This window comes from Colias eurytheme, chromosome 13, assembly GCF_061535395.1.
Source record: "Colias eurytheme isolate Ceu_HAF_F1 chromosome 13, ilColEury1 Martin Lab GWU primary, whole genome shotgun sequence".
NCBI lineage: Eukaryota > Metazoa > Arthropoda > Insecta > Lepidoptera > Pieridae > Colias > Colias eurytheme.
The window spans coordinates 8657479-8684061 of NC_142992.1; the positions used below are offsets into that span (position 1 = coordinate 8657479).

The 26583-nt window shown below is 32.1% G+C and overlaps 2 protein-coding genes across 3 annotated transcripts in view; one reads left to right on the forward strand and one right to left on the reverse strand.

Annotated features, from left to right (window-relative positions):
* Window positions 1–26583, reverse strand: part of LOC149903586 (kin of IRRE-like protein 3) — an 88196-nt gene that overhangs the window by 17720 nt on the left and 43893 nt on the right. The window lies entirely within an intron of this gene.
* Window positions 8004–8617, forward strand: LOC149903587 (uncharacterized). The gene has a single exon (XM_090108466.1). The coding sequence runs from the start codon at window positions 8004–8006 to the stop codon at window positions 8505–8507; it is 504 nt and encodes a 167-aa protein (XP_089964592.1). The 3' UTR covers window positions 8508–8617.

The window sequence follows — 26583 nt, forward strand, 5'->3', positions numbered from 1 at the left end:
AAATAAAATTCTGCATTGTCTCTAGAGTGATCGTTTATTTTCGGCTTTTTTATAAACATAGCTGTCGGTAATGTCCGAAATGTTGTTCTTTGAAAAGCGAAATATACCTATTATGGATTATTTCAATGAGAATTACCACCTACAAGTGATGAATATATTCATTGAATATGTCTTACTAACCATGAAATAATTGTGAATCAAAGAGGGTTTAAACACAAGAAGGGTAAGGGTTTAAGCATTCCCAACTCAATGTAAACATGGTCCTTTGCGGTATGTAAGTACCTTTATTCTAAGCTTTTTTGTCAATTTCAAGTTTAAAATACATATATGAAATGCTCTATTATACTATATTAACCATTGGTTTAATGCTCTAATATTAACCGACTATTCCGTACAAAATAGTTAAACCTATTAATAATTTATCTACAAACGTATTAAATCGAAGCTTATGTAGGAATCATAATGGTTAATTGCCTACGAACTCTATAAAAAGTAATTATTGAAATCTCATACAAAAATAAATATTCCATATTGCGTCCATGCGAGCGTAATGAATTAACTGAAAATTTTCAATTTAACAACAGTTAATTCCGAATGTTTGTGCCAATGTAAAATTTTCTGTTTGAAAGCACTTTAATTGCTACGTTACGGCGGTATTCATTAACTGTATGTATGTATGATGCAAGTAAAATATGTTCAAACAATTGGATTATGCTTTCAAAGGCTTATTATGGCTTAGTTAATGACATTTTATTTATTGAGTATTAACTAAGCCTTTTACAGTTTGTTAAATACCAGGTCGCATTAGTTTGTTGAATAAATATTGTTTAATTTCCTACCGCACTGCATAGTGTGTTAATGTACTATTTCTATGTTGAATTATTAAATACAATTAATAGTATTGCAACGGATTTGCTCAGATTATTTAATGCTTTAAATTTACATGTTGAAAAACGACAACGCCTTACAAAAATATAAGCAATCTCCAAGAACTGTTAAATACTCATACATAAGCTACAGGAGTAACAAATTATAATATTTTGAGATTGAGAATTATTGAGATACGATATTAATTAATTTGACAGTAGGTAATGATAATATCTTTGCCTTATAATACGATGCGAAGAGAAATGCGATTACTCAATTTACATCAATTGATGATGACACATCGAAGCTCAATTATTATTAACAAACCAAATTCATCATATTAAACTTCAGAACGTTCCCATTACTTTGAATAGACGAATAGAAATAATTCGTCCGGAAGTCGATAGCTATAAAAAGGGTCAGGGTTTCTTAATAATACTAGGGATTATAATATGCTCTATACAAACCTTAACAATAGTTAAAATTCATTGAGCGTTCTTGATACGCTGTGGAATGATTTAATCTATATTTTTTATACAAGACCATACATCGTCTAAAAATAGTATTAGAATTCGCGGTAAAATTTCAATGTCTGTATTATTCTTTTGAAGCCCACATCATTAAAACACTTCAAATAAATTTAGGTAGGCGTTAGGATACTCAATATTTTGAATTAATTATTTGTAAGCAATAATTTTAAAGTAAAAACGCAGAGAAGAATATTTTGCAATTAGTATTTTAATGAGAACGTGAAGTATTCTTTTTTTTAGGTGTTAAATGAGATCTGTGATATTGATAATCTTATTACATAGGTCATAGAGTATAGAGGTATGAGGAAGTGAATATAATTTTTATAACATAGAAGGCTTGTATCATAAACGGTATAATAATTCGTATTGGGTGTGGATCATTCAGTAAGTATCTTCAAAAGTTGCATACTTTGTTTTACAATTAAAAATGATACGAAATTCTTATTATGCAGAAATATTTGTTTTCATTGTATTTTAATCTATATATATAAAACTCAAAGGTGACTGATATAGTGATCTATCAACGCACAGCCCAAACCACTGGACGTATCGGGCTGAAATTTGGCATGCAGGTAGATGTTAGGACGTAGGCATCCGCTAAGAAAGGATTTCCCGAAATTCTTGCGGGAACGGGGAAAAACGGGGATGCACGTACAAAGTCGTGGGCGGAAGCTAGTCTAATATAAAACATGTCACTCGCAATATACCCACTTCATGTTATAAGCCATACAACGAACGTTCGCTGTTGAAATTCTAAGAAAAATAATAAATGCAAAGGAAACAGCTATATTAAGTTGCTGGCTGATTCCTACGATTTCATCTACGTGATATAAGTCTACGATAGCACGCAAACATAACTTTAGATTTTACTACGATTTCAGTAATTTTATTTTCAGTCGCTACGATATTTTTTGTTTTATTTTTTTTTTCTCATATATTCGGGTGAAAAGAGTCATAATCAAGGATAACTCATATTTAGATATTATGCGAGACTATTAGAAGTTTAAGAAATTAGTTGCGTAAATATTAAATGTGTCAACAATAGTCTCGTTATCAATAATCGTTATGTACCTTACCTATTAGTTATATATAACTTATAAAAATCGTTTAAACCTTAAGACGTTTTTGATAACATCGATAAAAAATAAAATGAAATCTTGGAATAATTGTTTTATTATTTTATTTCTCTTTTATTGGACAATATCGATAATTATATGTTTTGATTGAATGACGAATATGTTATATGACCCTGGTGTATGATAATATTTTCATCTTTCAAGTACTGCGGATTTCTTATCAATTTATCGATTTATCATAAATAAAAAATGAGGTAGAGTATAAATCTATTAAAATAATTTATTACTTATATTTATTATTATCGGATGAGCCACAATAAAACTATAATATATCAGATAAGTGCGAATCGGACTTGCGACACTAATAATAGTTAATACTTAGGTTTATTTTTTTACTAACAAATGGATCTACGATATCCGAATTTGGATGCTAAATAAATAAATAAATAAAGGTACCGTACAAATAAGCACTTTTCTTTATTTAAAAGACTCCTTTGAATCATTTGAAAATAGATAACTTTTATAACAATAACTAGCTTTCCGCCCGCGGCATCGCCCGCGTTTTCAAAGATTTCCGGGATAATACCTATCCTATGTCCTTTCTCGGGTATCAAAATATATCTATACCAAATTTCATGCAAATTCTTTCAGTACCTAGTTAAGGCGTGATTGAGTAACAGACAGACAAACAGAGTTACTTTCACATTTATAATATTAGTATGGATTATACTGCCTGTATAAATATATTAAATTATAATTATAACTAGCGACATAAGGACATAGGGACAGTGAAAGCGTCTTTGTTTTATATGTACTATGTAGTGATGACGAGTAAAACTGGCATATAAGTTTCTATCATAAATATTTGTCTCATTTCCATTTCATTATTCTTTTTCTTTCGTAAATATTCTAAATATTCTTTTAATTTAGAAATTTTGAATATGTAGATGTAAGTAGTTACTAACCTAAAAAACTTTTCATTTTGAGAATTTTGGAATGTAATTTTTACAGACAGACTGATAAGAATAAACAATGAACAAAACATTGACTTAAGTATATTACGATTTATGAAACATTTGTAAAGAAAGATTATTATTAGTCGAAAATATTATAATTTTCACTATTTATTTATCCTTTTATACCAAATTATGTTTTTATATAAATTCTTAGCATACTCTACATCATAATATCATTTTCCTGTCATTGATCATCAAAATTAATTTTAAAATGGCTCATAAAGATGCATAAAACCGCTCCAGGATATCGCAACAAAGCAGATCTCCGGACCAAGTTTGTAAGCTTGAGACATTTGTTATTCTGCATTTAGTTAGCATTATTAAAGAAAACTTCGTATATTATTGCAAAAAGCATTTGTACAAAAATAGCGAATTTAAAATTGGCTCCAGACTTTAATAATTTTGGTTTGTAAAAGTATGGTATTCACATCTAGATGTAAATTTGATGGCGTTTGTGGTCTCTCTTACATACGTTGATTAGAAAGAAACTTGGTCTGAAGAAACTGGAGGATTTCAAACATAGGTTTTCAGTATACATTTTGACCGACCGCAAACTTTTAGATGGAATTATTTCCTAGAAACCTTGTGAAACGAATGAGTTGATGTACAATTATTAATGTTTAATATAAAACGTCTTCAGGTAACTTTTTTGTGTTCTGTTTGTACCGAACTGATTTGAATGAAACACTATTCTCTTACATAATATTATATCCTTCATTTCTTATCGTGATGATAATAAATTCATACGATAAGCTTAGGTATTAAAGAATCACGTTAATATATTTATTGGAAGTAAAATTTAACACAAAGATAATTGTTTTATAAACAAGTAAAACAAGGACAAAAATCAGCCCTGAGTGTCTAGACTCAGGTCTGATTTTTGTCCTTGTTTTAAACTTATTCGTCTTATCGTACCATTTTAAAAATGTTTTACCCTTGTTTTACTATCCGTCTTTAGCGTTTTTGTTTGTGGAATAACAATAATTGGTTAAGATGGGATAAGTTTTAACCAAGGATTGAAAAATCGGCCTTTACACAAATTGACGTTGACTAATCTCTCTAATAAGTCTGTCTCTTTCACTTTTAACTAATAAAACCTAAGAAAGAAAGAATCAAAGTAGTAAAAGATTTAAGTATTAATTAAAAAAGTTTGTAAGTGCCTAATTAATCGTGAGCTTGTTTTATTAAGTGCTTTTATACATTTGCGTGTCTAGAAAACCCTAATTACCGATTTTAAACTGCATTAAAGCGTTACCGCCTTTTGACTGACGCCATTTTTCTTTCCTATACAGTCTATTGAACCGGGGCTATGTTGGGATTGTTTACAAAACGGAACAGAATCCAATCTCATACGCTTTATGTGATTTTGAAATAGCACTGTTTGTTTTGACGTGTTTATTCAGAATTATACTTGTATGTTTAATATTTTTTAGGCCCTGCAAGGAAATAAACAGTCACGAGTTATGTGATAGACGCCGCAGTAAAAACGATGATATATGGCATTGAAAATAGTTTGGTGTTATTCAAGTTGCACGCATTGCTCGAACAGATATTACAGTAATCCATTTGCTAAGAACTTGCTGAATAGTTTTTGATACTTTCCTCTTTCTAAGAACGACATTTGAAGCATTGATAAACGATTTAATTTTAATAAACTTGCAGAAATAGAAACCGTTTATAATGAATGTGAAAGGAATATAAAACCTGAATTGGTAGATTATTTGAATTAATAGAAGAAATCTAAAAAATCCTACAATTGAATTTATTCTATGAATTTAAATCAAACACAAAGATAAAATATATATAAGCTTTGAATATAAATGCGAGAGCATTAACCTAAAACGCTAAGGATTATTTAAACCTAAAAAGGTCTAAGAAAAGAATATTTAGCTGTCTTTAGGGAAACGTAATGAATGTATACAAAAACATTTTAAATTACAACCGTAAAACTATGCCACAAAATAGAATTGTATGGCCATGCTATGCAATTAAACTTAGAAACGTTTCTGGCCGCAAAAACCATTGCAAACTTTTAACTCGTTTATTTTCTGGAATGGCTCAAAATTACTTTAATGATGTAATTATTCAAATTTTCACGAATTATTGATATATCTTAATTCATAAAAACTTTCAAATGAACTTTTTTTAATAATGTAGAGATATCTACATCTCCTTTCGAGGATCCTCAATCATCAATGAAGATAGGTACTAAGCTTGGTAAACAAGGTACATAATATATAGTAATGTAACTCTGCCTTTTCTGTTTTATATTTAAAGAACAGTTTCATAGTAACTTATGAAACCCCCTTAAGGAATCTGTTGTTCTCGAATATTGAAAAGAAGGAAGATTCTCATAATGAAAATTTACTCCACTTTCTTATCGGAACACTAGTTACAAATGATTTTCGCCACTGTTCGAAGATAAATTGCTTTTGTTATTTATAAGCCTCAATAATTATTACCCACTTCACATAAACGAATAAAACAATAAATCGCATAAAAAATAAGTAATCAAACAATGACAGTCAGATAGCATACAATAATGTTAGAAATAACAAAATAAGGGTACTTTTCTACCCATAATGTGCGAGGATGTGTAGCGAGGAATGTGTTTGTAATTAGCCAATAGTATCGCTTCAAACTTCAAACTAAATGAAGCGATATGATTGGTTGTTTACAAACATATTCCTGGCAACACATCCTCGCACATGAACTGGAATCCCTAAACTGGAAGTATCTGTACACATCAAGTACACATTAACCTTCATAAATAAATCCAACATGCCAATACCATATTGTTCCCCAATACAGTACCTACGTACATATACCAAAATATTTCATGGTTCTTTAAAGAACAATGGCCATGCATCGTAACATCCTGGGTGTGGTCTTGCGATTTATGGACCGTGATCCGTAATTTAATAATTTCACTTTGGGATATAGGTTACGCAAAATAGTACTACCTAGTATCTAGTATTATATTATCTGTGGTACCTACAACTATTGTGATTTGGTTGTCTCTTTATTGAATAAGTGACAATATAGACCGCCTATAAGCTAATTGTAATTGCAACATGTTCATATTCGATGATTACTTAACTAATGAAAACAAAACTAAAATTTTGTATCAAAATTATAGCATGAGTTGGACAAGCAATATTTTACTTATATTTACAACATTGTAGGCAAAAGTGTTTTATTTATATAAATAGGTGTTTACATATTATATTTTTTTGCAAAGTCCATCAATATAGACGCCATTTTATGTCAAAGAATCAATCAGAAACACAACGTTGGCAGACTAAATTAATATTTACAATAATTGGATTCATACGAATACTCTACATTTTTTCAAACAATGTTAAGTATCAAACTAACCCAAATTAATTCAATTTATTCGATCACGATTCCAAGAGTAGCTCCCAGTGCATTAACCAAACATATTTAAGGATGTCCGCACACGGACAATAATTCAAAAGATAACGTCATACCCCAGATTTATGGGCGAAGCGTCCGTTGGTAAAACTCAAAACAAATATTAACTGATGACCGTGCACTATGAGTGTTATGTCTATGATTTCGTTTTACCTATATAAAGACTTCTAATGGGTAAGGGTGGGTTCTTTAGGCGTTTAGCGTGCCGTACTCGAAATCTTCTTCTTCATTTATTCCTCCTTAATTATTTGATAAAACGTCAGGCTAAACACTTTTTGTATCAATAATTTAATAACATCTCTATTTGATATATATAAATGTTTGTATTAAGTAGATATATTCCAGACAAACATGTGAACTTAAAAATGGATATGGTATCTATTAATTTTTGATTGATTTACCATTCTTCTTGATGCTGTTTAAACATCAGATTTTAAACTCTATTAGTAACGGCTTAGAACAATTTACAAATTTAAAATGTATCAGTTTCAGATTTTATTGTTCTTCCTTTATGTGTACATATAAATTCCCTATAAAATGTAAACTATTTTTGTACAATTGAACGTGGAAATCGAGATTAGGTACCCTTGACACTGAAGTGAAAATTTTAAGAAACTATTTTATTACCAGCACCTTGCGTTTCATAAATATATGTTATAATATGTATTATGTCTAGATATGTTCCTTGTTTATCATACTAATTCTTATTTATTATACATTTTTCAAAAAATTCCTAGACTTGATGCTACTTTTGTTATTGTGATATCAACGACGTGGCGGCCTAGTAAAGATATGACTGTCTGTATCAAAGCAGTAAAACAAAGCTGCTTTATCTTTAAGATATACAGAATTTTCCAATGAAGAGCTTAAGACATATTAATACTTTAATTTATTACTAATTCCTATCATTGATATGAAAATAAAATATAAAACCCTTGATTTTTTTAGTTTCAGTATCAAATACATTTGAATTGTAAGTATAAGCACATTAATAACTCCACTGTATTAAAATATAACGTGTCTATAAATAAAAATTAAATATATCTCAATATTGGTGTACATGTTGTTCGCAGGAAAAAATGAAGTCCTTCATTGCATTCGCTGCCCTTCTTGCCGTGGCTCTCGGCAGCCCCGCGTACCATGTAAGAAAAATTGTCACTGGACCAGCTGTTATTGAAGGTGCACCGATTTCCGTCGGACCCGCTATTGTCGATGAAGAATCTATCAACGTCGGACCAAATGAACCCGTCAATGTCGGACCCCCTGAAATCGAAGGTGAATCTATCAACGTAGGACCAAATGAACCCGTCAATGTCGGACCCCCTGAAATCGAAGGTGAATCTATCAACGTAGGACCAAATGAACCCGTCAACGTCGGACCCCCTAACATTGATGGTGATTCCATTTCTGTAGGACCTGCAATCATCGATGGTGAACCCATTTCTGTTGGACCCGCTATTGTTGATGACTACGAGCCAATCTCTGTCGGTCCCGGCATAACAGTCGATAATGCTGCTAGCATCCCCCGCATTAAAGTTGTCGTTCTTATTGAAAATGGCGAAGTTACCGTAACCACGGAGTAAAGGATATTGTTAATGTATAAGTCCTCATTATTTTCCATATAATTCATTGTATCTGTGATTGTCGTGGACATTCTTTAGCCTTCTAAAATCTGAATATGTTCAAACTTGTATGTGATGTGCTAATGCATTAATAAACGTTTACTTTTACAAATATTTTGATTTTTTAATCTTATAAATTCCTTTTTATTTTTGCACGAAATCATAAGACACAATTAACAATTTCAGGCTTACATTATAATATTAGAAGGAGGTAGTAGTTATATTAAAAAAAATGTTGATTTTGGTGGCTTTTTATATCGTTGACATATCGACCTTAAGAACAGGTACAGTAGGCTAAGCAAGTCATCAAAGTTCATTCGCAAAAGGGTCTGAGAATTAATGAGTTACCTTCAAGAAGCATGACTCTACACTTGGCATGTTTCTGCAAAATTACAAATACGCAGTAAATTAATTCCTGATTTTATTTGGCTTTGAATCAAGATTTACAAAATATTGACTTCTATATTTTTCAAACAAGACATATATAATTAGTAAATAGACAAAAACTAATCATATCGAAAGCATAATAATTATTATTCTGGTGATTTAAGAAAAAACTACTTACCTACTTCATTCATTAGTAGGTACCTACTGTACTGTCGGGTGCAAACTGATTATACCTACTTTAGGTACTTATTATTATCTATATGTCACAATTTTACATGTAAATTTTTACAAAAAATTCCATAAGCAGTTTCAATATTTATCGATACGACGCGGACGCTCAAATGGACGACTAATACGATTTTTCCATCAAATTTGCCCCTCATAATTGAATTTATTTATTCTCGCTTACCTGCCGATTTTTATCGTCGAAGGACATAATTATTCAGATTTCACCTTATAAAGGTCAAAGTTTCCTGAAGCTCGATGTTTCCTCGCATCCATTCATACATAAATAGCTTTCAATATAATACGCCTTTAAATACCTAGTTATATATGTATATATAATTCGATAACTCGTTAGGCTCACCATATTCGCTTGTAATTGCGGATAGGTCCCATTGTGTGTAAACAATGAGTCATTAAAATCGCGCTTTACAAAACCTTTGTCGGCGGTAATGCGAAAATATTGTTGGGCGGTTCGTTTTAAAGGATCAAAGTATTATGAGAATAAATTTTATTAAATTATGTTTAAATTTTTGTTCGCGCGAATTCGGTAAATAATGGTTCTAATTAAGATGATAATAATGTTCAGTAATAAAAGGATACAATGATGTTTTAAATACTTTACAGAATATTTAAATATAACAAGCATCCAATTCACTTTCTCTGCGGTAAAGAAAAATGAAGTTTTAAATAACTATAGGTAAACTATCACTAACACAAGAACACCGCTTAATTAGTTAGTTAGTCTTAATTTAGTTTCGGAATATTTACATCATTCCAATTTTAATTACATATATGTACGGACATTTTATTTAAGAAATAACGACTAAAATTAAACTTGCATCAAATCAAATACAAAAATTCTTCATAATCACATTTCACAGACAATTTTGCATTTATTATTATCACTGGGAAAATAACATTCAAAGTAACGCATCTCCATAATTAAGTAAAATTCACCTCAATTACATGTAAATATTTCTATCTACTGTATCTTTAAACGTGAAAGAAAATGTAATATAAACGAGAGCAAATGTGTACATTATTATAATGGGATCTCATCGACCCATCAAGATTATTTGACTCAAACGCTCGTTGAATTTCAATTTGTAAGCGGATGTTAAAACGAAAGAGATCGAAAGGTACCTATATTGCAATTTAAAGAGCGATTTGTTCAACATTTTTTAAGGTGAACATTTTCCCTTCCAATATTCTGCACAATCTTTTCGCCATTTTGACTTAAAATTTGAATCGCGATGAGATTTTACTGATGTTTGTTTGAATTCATCTATGTCAAAAGCTGAAGATTTGATTGGTTCTTTTTATATCAGCTAATCTCAAATTTGTTCCCAATTGAACAATTATTTTTGTGTGTCCACGACCAATAGAAACTGAGGTTTAATGGAAATTGTTGCAAAAATAGGAAAATTAATCCCTTTGAGAACAGGTGATTTAACATGGATCAACTAATTAAAATAAATAATGCAATTAAGTATATTTGGATCGTTTTGGTCGAATGTGAAAACCTTAAATACGATTAAATTTCAGCTGGTGGATACGATCCGGTCATCAGGCCTGCTTGACCTAATTATGTTATTTTACTAAAATTTATTCCAATCCACGCAGGAATATATTTAAAATACGATTGTATACGAATTAAATGATTAATGTTCGAAAGTTCTGGAATATGAATTATGAAATAATAGCAAAGTCATTCTTGAAATAAGTCTTAGATGTGAATTGAGCAAAATATTTAGACGTACTTGAAACCATATTGTATATTTATAAAAAAAAAAGAAATTACTCAATTTAATAAATCATTATTGCAAACACCAAAACCAACATACATACGCGCTAATCATTTGCATATGAACGGGATAGGATCTTAAGAATACTTAAGATTAATAGGTACCATTATACACATAGATGAGTTTGAAAGCCGACCCCATTAAATCTACAATACTTCCTTAACACTTGTTAGTCTTCATATCCCATCCTCGTTCATCCTTTTTGTGATGAGACCGTTTTTTATAATTCCTGTGTGTATTTTACTATAAAGATGTGACCGTATATGTTTGCTTACCTGTAACAAAAATAAAAACAAATTAGCCACTTATACTTTAAAACTCAGATTTTGGCGTGTTAACTTTAAGTATTAATAAAAATTGATAAGTACGACTTTCTCATTTATAATATTAGTTTAAGCTTTTATACCATCCTACTTTCTTGTCATAAATTTCTATTAATAAAAATAAATCGAAATCCACAAACATAATAGCACATGGTGTTCATATTCAAGGCGTACAATGTAGTACCAAGCATGGCCAATACGTTTTGAATTCACAATAGCTCTATTCAGCTTAACGATATACGAAGGACGTAGGTTTACGAATATTTAATTGTTCCCATAGTTTTGAACATATCCTATTGTATAAGAAATAATTACACGTATTATGTTATGAGTTGTGGGTATGTGGAATACCAATGTAACGAAAATCGATTGTGTCTATAATAGCTATTGTTTCTACTCTAGCTTTGATATATTGGTAACTTTTTTATTACACGCTGTTACGTGTTGTATAATAATATTCTTTTAATAGTATTTAAATAGATTGCGCAGTTAGTATGCTCTTTTATTTTAAGGTGTTTACTGTAAGGAAATTTGGTGTCAATGTTATGTGTGCGATTGAAGCATTTTTGTCCCTTAATCCTAGTCTTATTTTAACACATTTATTCCCTCATATCATAATAATAAATCCATTACTGATTTTATTGGTATCGCCATTAAGGAACGATCCATCGTTGCTAAAATTATAAATGCGAAAGTAACTCTCTCTGTTACATTTCACAAATTAACTGCTAAATGGATTGGTTGTCATTTGACATATTGATATATTGGACTTCGAGAATTACATACTTGTTTCAAACATAAAAAGGAAAAGTTTAGAAAGACTTTTGATAACGTGAAGTTAACGGCAGCTAAGCTTTCATATATTATTTGAAAATTGTTTGTTTAGCTAATACGTAACCTGAATATGACAACTGTATAAGGATACCTACCTAACTCAACGCAAATGTTTGTTTATTTTTCTACTATTTATTTTAATCTTATTATATTAACTGTATGTATTTTTGTTTGTTATTGAAGCGTGTTTGTGGCACATTATCTAAACAAAGATTGTATCTTTTGAACGACATGGTTTTATTCATTTTTGGCCGTTTGTTCAATAAGGGTGCATCGCTATGGTTACTTGCCACAGATAAATAATGCAAGTTATAACAGTTTTTCATTTTAACAGCTTCGTCGCTTTGAGTAATGACTCTTGTTGTAAATTTGTTGAATGTTTTCCTAACATTTTGGTATAATTTTAATTGGCTCAAAGGTTTTTAGCTAATTAATAATTATGTTTAGTAAGTAAAGAAACCAATAACTCATATCTAAAAATTAAGTGAACCAAGATTACAGCAAATGATTGCATTAAGAAAAATAACGATGTATTTAATAACTTGGAGTTATAATAACATAAAAACAATTCAGCAAAACAGTTGAAATTAACAAATGTTGAACTTTAACAGCTTCAAATTTTATTACCAGTTTAAAAGTGTTTATTGTGTTTAGTAGCGTAATAAAACGCTTTCCACCTTCTAAATTTTTAACTTAGAGCTGTTTAAGATTTTATTATATTTATTACTTATATTTTATTTTGCAATATCGCGTGAAATATGAAACAAAACAGTTATCAACGCACTCAATAATTAGTAGTTGCGGATCGATATAAATAAAATTATACCCTATAAAAGTTCCTCGGCTACTGTGGCGGACCAATTCCTTTTTAAATCCTTTACAAATCGGTCTTTAATTTAATCTGGTAGGTTTATACTTTCCGCGACAAGCTGACTCACTCATGCGAAAGCATGTTCCCACCCCACCTGTACATCAAACCGTACAACCTATATTATCCTTTGATTACCCGCATATACTAAACGTTCACGTGTGCCCAAATAAGATATAATCCCCTGAAAGAAACCCATTCACTCGGATGCATTGAATCGATTAAGTCGTATTAACATCGATAATGTACCGAGTGAAGGGCCTTTATTCGGTCCTCCAGGAGGCTTAAATCGAGGGAGCAATGAATTGAGGGGATTCATCGATTCAATGTGCTTTCTTTGATGTGTACGAGACGATTATGTAATCGATCTCGCTTTTCGGCATTTATATATATATATATTGAATATTGAATAGCGCAGCGTGTGATCAATAATTTGAATGTGGGCCGTGCGTTTGAATGTAAATTGTTTTTTTGGTTTATATTTATAACAAAGATATTGTTCTTTATTACTAGATAGGTATTAGGTAGGTAGATTGAATATGACAGTTTTAAACGCTTTGAAAAAATCCATGTCCTGTAAATTCTTCACTCGACATTCAGTGTGTGATATGTAAGTCTCAATCATCTCATCAATTAATCAGATTTAACGGTAAAGTTCACACAAACAAAATGTACAAATCTAAATAAGAATTTTGTAACTGTATTAATTTCTTTAAATTTTAAAGTTAGTCAACATGAGATAACTATCTTGCCTCTTTTTGTTTCAAATAAAAAGTAGTACCTATCAAATCTTCCCATGTCATGTATGTACTCTTCAACTAAACATCATCTATTATGTTCGATAATGAACCAAACACATCTAAGGTCATGAATATCGGCATATCAACGGGTGGCAACCAGGCATGCGTTGGACAATAGTAACCAATGGTTACCAATAATAATAATATGTTTACGACTAATGAGTTGGGGTTTGTATGAGACACTAGCGGTCCGCCCCGGCTTCGCCCGTGGTACATAATATTTACGTTTTCTCTACATAAGAACCATCCTCGTACTTAATATAAAATAAAAAAAGAATTATCGAAATCGGTTCAGCCGTTCTCGAGTTATGCGCTTACCAACACATTTTGCGATTCATTTTTATATATAAGAAGATTAGCTTAGAGCCACATTAGTTATTGTAGGGACACTATAAAAATTGAGTTTTTAGGTTAAAACTTTATAATTATTCCTCGTGTTTTGAATAAGTCTAAAAAATTTAATTAAAGGGTAAAATATGTAAATTAGGGTAATTTCTTAAACTTTTAAGTCTAGCTATTGACCCATTTTATAAGTGAATTTAAAACAAAATCGTAAGGGACAGGTATAATTAGATACAAAATTATCCAACTATAAACTTATTCAAACGTTATAATTTATCATACATTTATTATTATATGAATTACTAGATTTCTGCCCGTGGCTTCGCCCGTATGCTTCGTATGTTTTAGTATGTTGCTCTTAAATCACTCTATCTATTTAAAAAAAACCCCATCAAAATCTGTTGGGTATTTTTTAACATCTTAGCATACAGACACAAACGGTGGAAAGCGACTTTGTTTTATACTATGTAGTGAGAACGTTTTAAGAATAAGTAGATAGTACTGAAGTCCCATGGTAATAAAAACTATGCTATCCATTTATTTGATTACTAGCGGTCCGCCCCGGCTTCGACCGTGGTACATATTTCGCAATAAAAAGTAGCCTATGTCCTTTCTCGGGTATCAAAATATCTCCATACCAAATTTCATGCAAATTGGTTCAGTAGTTTAGGCGTGATTGAGTAACAGACAGACAGACAGAGTTACTTTCGCATTTATAATATTAAGTATGGATTTTGTAAAACGACGTTTCAATTTTGTCGTATAATAAAAGTTCACTCATCATTTAACCAACCAGTAAAAAATAAACAGTATTAATGCATGTTTTATTTATAAAACAACTCAGGCATGTCCCCAATTATAAAGTTTTTTGGAGGTTTTTCCTTTTGTTTTTTCTACAAGGACAATTTGCTTTCAGGATTCTGGATGGTAAATAATTGAGTACAGTAAATTATGGTAAGTAAAATTTGCTATCCTATAGCATAAAAAAAAAGTCGATAAAAAATAAATTAAGTATATAATTATAATGCTGGTATAAGCAGAAAAACTATAATTAGCTTAACTAACTCTTTAAATAACTTTGTAAAAGTGTTTGGGAGTTGAAAACGGAAAGATTTAAATAAGTTACGAAATTAACGGAAAGTAAAAAGTTTTTGCTACTTGTGTGATTCTAGAAAGGGGTTTATAATAACCTTATTATAGAGCATAATATAGTGTTAGACGTAACTTTTGATTTAATATTTTTGTGGATGAGTAGTTGTCAATATAGTTGTCACTGTTTCCTGTCCGAACATGCTTAGCTGTCGCATACTATAAATTGCCGCATTCCTTTGACTCGTGGCGCATTCGTACGAATCGTGCCTAGGGGCTCGGACGCTGTTTATACGACGTTCGACCCAACTACCCTCACTTTACTAATAGTCGTTGACTAGCTGCGTTTTGTTATCAACTACCTACATCAATTAGGTAGCTGTGTAGAATCGCAGTACATTCTTATTACATTCAAACTAATATTAAACTAGCTTCGCGTCTTTTTTATTTCTTATATCAGAAGTGGGATAGAATTCAAGCCTACACTTGTTAATTGTTTTGAGTTTTGTAACGGCATACTGGCGTTTGTGTTTTTTCGTTCGTTGTGTGAAGTAAAAGTTTGTTACGTGGATTATTGTAACGGGAATGTAGTTCATCGAAGGAATTGTGTGTAGTGATCCAAATCGCTAGTTGAACTCTGGCGTTGAGGTATTATCTAGTCGCTGGCGTATCGTAGTGATGTATTTCACTAGTCGAACGAGCGTAGATATACCAAGATACGCGAACGGAGTGCCTATGTCATGTGGACGTGGTTATTGTTCTGTCAGGTCAGTCTGGCCGAGGCAGGATGGTTATGTAATCCCGAGATGAACTACCGTAGTGTTGTAATACGAGAATAGGCGTACGAGGACGTACGATTGTCAGTATGGCCGTGTTAGACGTAACTTCTGATTTGATATTTATGTGGATGAATAGTTGTCATTTTAGTTGTCACTGTTTCCTGTCCGAACATGCTTAGCTGTCGCATACTATAAATTGCCGCATTCCTTTGACTCGTGGCGCATTCGTACGAATAGTGCCTAGGGGCTCGGACGCTGTTTATACGACGTTCGACCCAACTACCCTCACTTTACTAATAGTCGTTGACTAGCTGCGTTTTGTTATCAACTACCTACATCAATTAGGTAGCTGTGTAGAATCCCAGTACATTCTTATTACATTCAAACTAATATTTAACGCAGCCTCGCTTTTTATTTCTTACATCAGAAGCGGGATAGAATTCAAGCCTACACTTGTTGTTTTGAGTTTTGTAACGGCATACTGGCGTTTGTGTTTTTTCGTGCGTTGTGTGAAGTAAAAATTTGTTACGTGGATTATTGTAACGGGAATGTAGTTCATCGAAGGAATTGTGTGTAGTGATCCAAATCGCTAGTCGAACCCTGGCGTTGAGGTATTATCTAGTCGCTGGCGTATCGTAGTGATGTATTTCACTAGTCGAACGAGCGTAGATATACCAAGATACGCGAACGGAGTGATAATGTCATGTGGACGTGGTTATTGTTCTGTCAGGTCAGTCTGGCCGAGGCAGGATGGTTGTGTAATCCCGAGATGAACTACCGTAGTGTTTTAATACGAGAAAAGGCGTACGAGGACGTACGATTGTCAGTATGGCCGTGTTAGACGTAACTTTTGATTTAATATTTTTGTGGATGAGTAGTTGTCAATATAGTTGTCACTGTTTCCTGTCCGAACATGCTTAGCTGTCGCATACTATAAATTGCCGCATTCCTTTGACTCGTGGCGCATTCGTACGAATCGTGCCTAGGGGCTCGGACGCTGTTTATACGACGTTCGACCCAACTACCCTCACTTTACTAATAGTCGTTGACTAGCTGCGTTTTGTTATCAACTACCTACATCAATTAGGTAGCTGTGTAGAATCGCAGTACATTCTTATTACATTCAAACTAATATTAAACTAGCTTCGCATCTTTTTTCTTATAATAGTTATATTTTGATTCCTTAATAATCATCAGGAACACAACTTAATAACAGAAAACTGAATTACACCCAAAAAAAAGATCTGATAACATCTCCGCAAAATTAATCACTAGAATCACAAATAATTTGGAAAGTCCAAAAGTGCACGCCTCATAATTTTTTTTTTAATAAATATTTATTAATTATTATTTTTGTTTATTTAATAACAATTAAATCACATCGAATCAGACCCTGAAAAATGAAAGGGTTCTTATTCCTGAGCATACTCAAGCGTAAGAGAAAAAAAAGACTCGATTAGTAAAGTATTTCGGTCGCTATCGTGTTAACAAGAAAAAGGATCCGCACATACAGACACACGGACGTCCAAGACAGAACTTTTTTAAACTGTTTTTTAACTAGTTTAAATAACAAAAATGACATCAAAAATATCATGAACGTTAAAAATTGTGTTTTTTCTTAATATGTGTGTGTATGTATTATCTTACAAGTGCAATGTATGATACATAAAGACATTTTAAGTTTGAAAAATCAGATGTTTTGCGCGAAGTGACAGTAGTACCCACCTCAACGCTTCGCTTATGAGGCGTGCAATTATCTACAGAAAACTAAATTCCTAACACCCAAAACATGATCTGATAACATCTCCCCAAAATTCGATGACTGAAATTGATCCCTATTAACTAGGTAGTAGGGACTATTTAAACTAGCCCTTCTAAACAAACAGCTAATTACTAAACCATCGTGAGTCAGGGCCAGTGTGGTCGTGACCGCGGCATTATGCAATTTGCACGTATGTAAATTGGCTTGTCCTATCACGATATCAATTGCAATGAAGATTACATATTGATTATGTTTTAAACACCGTTTTAAAGAAAGGATGCGAGGGTCACATTTCGACACGAATACGTGATGGGATTACAAAATTTATATATTGGGAACGTATTCGAATTAAATTAAGTACTAGCTGCGCCCCGCGGTTTTACCCGCATTGCTCAGCTTCTCTTGGTCTAAGCGTGATGATAATATATTATAGCCTTCATCGATAAATGGATTATCTAAGGCCGCCTTTCCATCTGCAAGAAAACTTCCGCAAGAAATGTCCCACAGTCTGTCTGACAGTAGCTTGCAAGTCTAATTCCGCGTTTCCACCTGCAAGTAGACTTGCAAGCTGCTGTCAGACAGACAGTCGGACATTTCTTGAGCAAGTTTTCTTGTAGATGGAAAGGCGGCCTAACAGTACAATTTTTTAATTCGTAGTTCTTGAGATTAGCGCGTTATAACAAACAAACAAACTAATCAGGTTTATAAAATTAGCATAGATTTAAATATTATATTATAAAGGATTACACTTACAATTACAACATTCGAAGCATTCTTTAAGGCAAATTCATGTAAGTATAATGAGTTTAATTCCTTAACTAAGATCAAAGGTTGCTTGGAATTATATTTCATCAACAATCAACTGTAGGTACTGATTTGGGTTTAAGTTAAACGAAATTCCTGTAGTTAGTTACTAACTTTCTGGATTACACATAATAATTCAACTCGTTAAATATAAACCTTGTTAACCATATTAGTATTGCTTTAATAACAGTATGAAATAATATAAATATAATTAATGATGAATTATAATGAGATTACCGTTTATAGGTTTTGTTCATGATTAGTTTTTATTATTTTTATTCCATCAGCTATTTTATAAATTCTATCGCATATCTCGTAGCAATTCATTATTTCTTTTTTAAATAATGTTATAAAGCTATAGAGTTCTTTTGTTTGTTCGAACGCGCTAATCTCGGGAACTACTGGTCCGATTTGAAAAATTCTTTCGGTGTTAGATAGCTCATTTATCGAGGAAGGCTATTATTATAGGCTATATATCATCGCGCTACGACTAGGGAATCCAATCCCGCAAACGCGGGATCCCGCACCTTTTTTGCGGGATCAAAAATGCGGGATTACTCATGCGGGATCCCGCACGTTCGCGGGATTGAAAAAAGTAAGAAAAATAGGGATGATCGGAACTATTATCGGACGGAACAGAACGTAATCAATGTCAGTTCCAGTACTCTATGACTGGGGATTCCCCTACGGCGCACGGGGATTTAACTTTGCGCGTACTGAATGGGTGGCAGAGTCTAGAGCTGCTGTGCGTGTACCCACTCGAGATATATTCAGAAAAGATTTGTATATCAACTGTCGTACATTAATAATCAATGCAAAACATTGGTATCATACGAAAAAAGATTGAGTTTTTACAAAATGAGGCCTCTAAGTGTGCGCCGCAAAGGTTTGGACATACTGTTTCTGTACAAACTGATACATGGTCTTGTGGATTGCCCTGAACTCCTTTCGCGCATTAAAATAGAAGTTCCACGTCCTGCTAGCCGTTTGGAAAATAGGAAGTGCTTTAAATTACCCTATTGTCGTACTAACGTAGGTCAAAATTCTCCTTTATACAGGTGCTGTTCGTACTATAATGGTATTAGGTATGATTTCGATATTTTCTCGAGTTCTCTAGCCTCAGCCAGAAGTAAAATATACTCTGCGTTGAGTACCTAAAAAATAGTAGTAGTAGTGTTATTTTATGTAGTTTTACTGGGCACGATGTGCTCACTGGTTTTAGGAGTTGCACCGCAAATGTTTTGTTTTGGTGAATTGTTTTTTAGGGCTATTTGAGTGACAACTTCGATTTGTGAGCCAAATAAAAAAAAAAAAAAAATAGATAAGATCAAATCTAAAAGATGAAACGTTAGTTACTTTATCATTTCCTCGAAAGTATTTTCAAAAAAAAAATAAGCTGATTTTAAATGCCTCTAAAACCAATGAATATGTTCTATTTCAAATAAAAATATAAATATGAAACGTGAAATATTGTGAATATTGTATTGTCTTAAACATCATTATATTTAATCCATACTAATATTATAAATGCGAAAGTAACTCTGTCTATCTGTCTGTTACTCAATCACGCCTTAACTATTGAACCAATCTGCATGAAATAGATATATTTTGATACACGAGAAAGGACATAGGATAGGTTTTATCCCGGAAATCCCACGGGAACGGGAACTATGCGGGTTTTTCTTTGTGGAAAGCTAGTTTATAACATAAGTGATAAGTTTGCTTCATGTTGATAAGAATAATTAAAAATATTTGTGTGTATTTTCTTTCTTTAAATTACATGAAACAAAAATAATAATAATTAAAATCAATCCCGCAAATCCCGCGGGATCCGCGGGATTGATGATCTTAATCCCGCAGGCTTGCGGGATCGCGATTTTGATGCGGGATTGGATTCTCTAGCTACGACCAACAGGAGTGGAGCCACGGGGGTGAAACCGCGGGGAACAGCTAGTTATGTTATAAAGCTGTAGAGTTATTTTCTTTGCTTGAACGTGCTAATCTCATAAAGCACCGGTCCGATTTGAAAAATTTTTTCACTGTTTTCTAATCCATTTATTTAGGAAGGCGCTAAATCCATACTAATATTATAAATGCGAAAGTAACTCTGTCTGTGTGGTATGGAGATATTTTGATACCCGAGAAAGGACATAGGCTACCTTTTATTGCGAAATATGTACCACGGGCGAAGCCGGGGCGGACCTCTAGTACTATAATAACTTTAAAACCAATAGAAGCAGAGCAATGCGAGTTATCTGAAACTAAGTTTTATTGAATGCGAATGCGTGAATTTGTCATTGAATTTGTATGGTTTTTATATTTTAATCGTCCCTATACCGAAGTTGTTAACTGTTATCATTAAAACGAATAAGCAATATAAATTATTATGGATGTTTGTGTATTTATACATAAAAGTATTAAAAAAACTAAACAAATCTGGATTTAATTAAAAACTCGGACCGCAGTAAATAGCATAACCTGCTATGTTAACTTTTTATTTTTTATCTACAAAACGCTTCATGGTATTTTGTTATCTCCCATCTAACTAAATGAATAACCATAATATAAAGATAGAGGGACACTCATAACTATTACTTTTTAACTGAGGAAGCTTTGTTGTTGATAACAGCACGTTTCATTTATCATGTTGTAGACATTAAAAGTTTTTAAAAAGAAAATGATGAGTCGGTTGTGTTAATTAGAGTTTATTTCAACTGTTTTTACTGATTATCATTCATTCATAAAATTTGTACATAAAGCATATTTTATAAAATTAACTTTTTTGATTTAAGTATTTTTAATCGACCCGAATTCGGATGAAATAATTAGCGAGGCATTCATTCTTTAGCTCAAATTGAAAATTAATTATATTATAATTAATAAAAAACTCTTTATTTCTATAGCAGTGCCAAAAATGTATTATTGTGCCATTTTTTTGGTTCCATTGATTATTTTTTTATCTGAGTACGGGCGTACTTTATTAGGCGGTAGGCATGCTCTGTGTTGACCCGTCTATTGTGCGATAGTCTTTAGATTTTGGAAAATAACTAAAGGTACCATCTGAATTTATCATAATATAGCAATGTATCCAGAATACTTAAGTATTATGGAACTCAAGGACGTAGGTAGGTACTAAATGCACATGTGAATCCCGCCCGCCCTAGTGACCTGTCTAAAATATTATCCTCAGAAAATATGTCAGTACAATTTAATGAGTAAAGTTGGGGTCGTAAATATATCAGTGCGGCACGCGGGCCGACTGATAAGCGGCAACTAAAAAAGTTCGCGAAGCACCGCCGCATGGGAATCCTAGTTAGAAATATGTATAAAATAATGACACGTTTTTAACACGGAGATATGTTTTACTTTTGTTATATTATGTGCAACTAACAACGTTATATTTGGTGTTTATTACCGGATAATAGTTCAGTACCTAGTTTTGTATTTTTTAAACTAACGGTTCGCCCCGTCTTCGCCCGTGGTACGTCTGTTTTCTCTCCATAAGAACCAGCCGTACTTCAAAGAATATTATTTAAAAAAAATAACGAAAGCTATTCAGCTGTTTTCGAGATTTGCGCTTAGCAACACATTTGGCGATTCATTTTTGTTATATAGATTCGCCAACAAATTTTATATGGTTTGGAAATCCTGTGCATCCGTTTGTTATAAATTTATAATGCAATAAATAATATTCACACTGACCGATAATTACCTATGGTCTCATGACAGTTCACTCAGCTACGCCAGCTACGCGGAATATTCAGGTACTTATAACATCTACCTACAACATGTTGGTAAATAGTTAGTAGAAATTCATATTTTGTATAATAATTTACACTGTAAATTGTTTATGCATGGCTTATAATTAGTTAATTACGCTAAACTCCACTGTGATTATAAATTCTGATAGGTGAACTTTCTCTACATTTTATAATTATGAAAAACATAATTTTAGGGCGGTGAACTTCAGTATTTTAAATATAACACCTAAAAGCAAAAGCTGGTTTTACTCAAACGTTATAAAAATAACATACAAGTAATCTTTAATCATAATATTACTACGGTAGAGTTCAAAATTGTTTGAAATTTAAAATAGACAAATTCCGCATTAGGTTTTATTAGCAACCTTTTATCATAAACCTTAACGTCATTCAGAGGTCTATTACACGGGTAATTACCAACCTTTAGCTAAAATAGGGGAGAATTATTTACGACTTGAAATATAGCAATTATTTGTACTTATTAAAATATCGCAAAATTTTGGGGCAATAACGACTCCATTCCGTTTTTTGTCGGCAATAAAAAAGGTAATGTAAAAAATTATGATGACAAATTTTACCGCGAATGGCTTTTTGCAAGACACAAAACGTAAAAAGATTATCGTGGTATATCGATTTTTAAAAACCACCTGAGATTCGTGAATCATTGCTATCACATCTCGATATTCGCAAATCGAAAGACATTGCTGATCTTTATCAAATGTAATTCAAAAGACGCCTTTTAAAACGAATGATCTTGAACATAACTTATCTGATTTATCCTTTTAACATGCTTTGTAACTCATCAAGATTAACCTTTGCCTGCTATGCTCGTTTATGAAAAAATATTACACTTGTGAGAATTTTTTAAATATTTCAGAATCTTCTGCAACTGAAAGCCCATCGATGTACCTATAAATTATAATTTAGGCTACTGGCTGATAAAAAGTCGTGAGTAGAATCCAGTTTACGATAAAACCGTTAAATAAATTTTTAGGACATGTTTAATTTTCAAACAATTAACATGCTACATCCAGTATCACATGGTCCGTGATAAAGTTGGATATTATAAATTGTACAAATACTTTTGTAATATAAATTCTGTTCCTAATCAACATACATTGTTTAAAATATAAGAGCAAATATCGTTTCGTATTGCTTCGACTTTAATGGGAATGTATGAACAATTTTTCATAGCCATTTTACGATATTGCATTCGTAGGTACCTACATGAGTTATCTAGATGTGAATTATTATTGCTTCGTGTAGAATTTTGTCGAATAGTACGCGATTTCATTCTTGCTCTTGTAAGTTTTGAAAATTATGTGTCAAAGAGCGATAGATAAACTCACACCCATGTGCTTTTCGATACAAATCGTGATTTATTTATTATTTTTTGCCATATTTCTTTATTTTACTGAGTATATATTAAAGATAGAGTTGCTACGTTAAATAAAATTTAAAAAAAGTTTTATTACTTATTAGATATTAGCGGTCCGCCCCGGTCTCGCCCGTGGTACATGTTTTTGTTTACGTTTTCTCTCCATAGGAACCCTCCTCATACTTCAAGGAATATTATAAAAAAATAATTATCGAAATCGATCTACCCCTTCACGCGTTATGCTGTGACAAAATTAAATAGGGATTCAAATTTATATTTACGTTATCGTAATTGTAACTCATTATGTATGTATATTTATTCAGGCAGTTAAAGGAGATCTAGGTCTCTCTAAAATATTAATGTATCATTTAAATACCTACCGTACCTACATTAAATATTATGTACCTTAGGGCTAAGTAGTTAAAATATTAAACAGCACTTTATTTGATTATATGCATATACCTAGAGGTTTTTGTATATTAATATTTAAATACATATTAATAAAATATAACTTGATGTGTTCTTTGAGACTTATACTTATTTATCCAAAAATAAAACGTTTCGTATTGATACACTTCAAAGCTCTTGGGAAGGTCGATTAAATTTTTGTCCATAATATTTTTTTATTTATTTGGTGTATTCTTTGTCGGTTTATGATATGCGAATAAAATATTTCATTTAGAAATTAGATACTTACTTTTACGTCAGAAGACAAATCAGTTAAAACTATTTTATTGTAAAGTAGACTTAAATGTAATCACAAGGAAATATTTTATCATCGTCGAACAATAACATAGTCCACTACAATACGTATGGGAAAGGCTTAGTAAGCTTAAATTCGAGACCAAACGATTATTCCTAGAAAAGTGTCGTATACAGTAAATGTGTCTAATGTCCTAGTTGTGACCAATTTGTACACTTTCTTGAGGTTATAGAGCGTGTACCTTACACTTTATTTCTTTATGGCTGAGAGATTGTAGGTTATTCAAAAGTTTAAAAGTAAACGTATGTGTTCTGATACGCAATTTGGTTCTAAACTTCTGTTTATTACCATGTTATATTATTGTGTATTTTGTTTTCTATATATTTTTTAAGGATCTTAGTGGTAACAAATAGCCAAAAGTGGAATCAGATATTATGTAACAAAATTTTATTTATTTATGTAAGTATTCTAAGATTATAATATTGACGTAGAGATTAAGTATAAGATGCTTAAATATGTTGTCTCTACTTAAGATTGAATATGTACGATGTCTAAGTACCTACCTTATTTATAATCCACCATTTTAACATCCTGATTTGCAATAAATAATTAAAACTACTTGAATTAATTGTATTCTTTGTAAATGCAAATCTTTACATCCACAATTGGGGGTCTTCAAGCGAAGAGTGAACGGGTACCTTCTAGGGAAGCGCGCTCCATCATAGGCCACATCTCAGCTTACCATCAGGCGAGATCGTGGTCAAGCGCTTCCCTATCACACAATAAAAAATAAAAAAAAAACAAAACAATTACTTCCAAACAAATCCTACAGACGCTTTCCCTAACCATTCTCAATAATTTGAAAGCTTGCCAAATATATATTTTGTACTTGACAATTCGCACAAGTTATTAAACGTAGCGACAATAAAGAGCACAATAAGCAAGTTCCCACATTTTCAGTGGCGAAAGAGGGCAATGCGAAAAATAAGAACGCATTTTAACACCGAGCTGCACACGATACGTGAGGCCCGAAATGTCAGCTACGTAGCACAGGGAATGCAAGCACTGAGTTATAGACTCACAGCGATAAATTATCTGTGGCCATGTTGACAGCTGTTGTTTTTTTTTTTTTCATAAGCGGTCAACTGAAGCCGCGAAAAGCAGGTGAAAATCGCGAAACTGGAATTGGTGTTTAAAATTTTATATTTTACTGAAACGTTTTCTGTAAGATGCAAGAAACTTGCAAATAATTTACGGATTAACATTTAATTTTAAAATTAATTCTAAAATTTCTAAAAAAGGATAATCGGTATCATTAAAGTCGTTCTCTAGATGTGGCGAAAAAAGAAATTTCTAGATATTATTTTAAGCGGAGTCATACACGCTCAACATTTTCCATAACCCGGAGCCCGGCTTATTTATAAATGGTAGATTAATATAATTATATTTAATATCATTATAAGCAAGCTACAGCGTATAATTTGCACCACACATACACGGTACAATGCGCTGGCTCAGCGTCGGTGCGGCCGTGAGGCGTGACTAGCCACCGTTCTGTTGTTTATGCCGTGCTATATGACTTGCCATGTGTCTATGGTTTATCGTTTATACTCAATGGCACTCTGTAATGGTTGTCTATGGTCGACTGTAAGAGGTTGTGACTGCTAGGTATTGACTTGCATGGGTGATAATGAGATCACTGTAGTTATGAAGAATTTTTAGGTTCAAAACTAACCATTGGATGAGAAGTCTTGTTAGATTTGTCAAATATCAGCTATGTCATTTTTTTTTGTTTATAATTTATTAGGCTGGAACGAACATAGATTTCCCCACTATAAAAAAAAAAGGCTGGAACGAACATCCAAAAATTAAACTTATGAAAAGCAAGAACAACACACTAGTCTGTGACATTAAAAAATACATTAGATAATTCTGGTATTAGGTTTGTAAATAATATGAGCGAGCAAATCAAATACAAACACACCTTTTTTAAGTAAGTATTTAGCGAATCATAAAAACAGAATTTCAAGGCAGCGTAGAATTTTTAACAACCTTTTTTGCTTCCATGGTTCTCTTTCACGGTAAAAATCTGGATGGATTTGAATAATATTTCACACCACATGGTCAGACCATAGATAAAATATAGCATAGTTTTTGCAGTACTATGTGACCAAAGC

Coding starts and splice junctions, on each gene's coding strand:
- LOC149903587 (XM_090108466.1), top strand. CDS start 8,004: ATGAAGTCCTTCATTGCATTCGCTGCCCTTCTTGCCGTGGCTCTCGGC.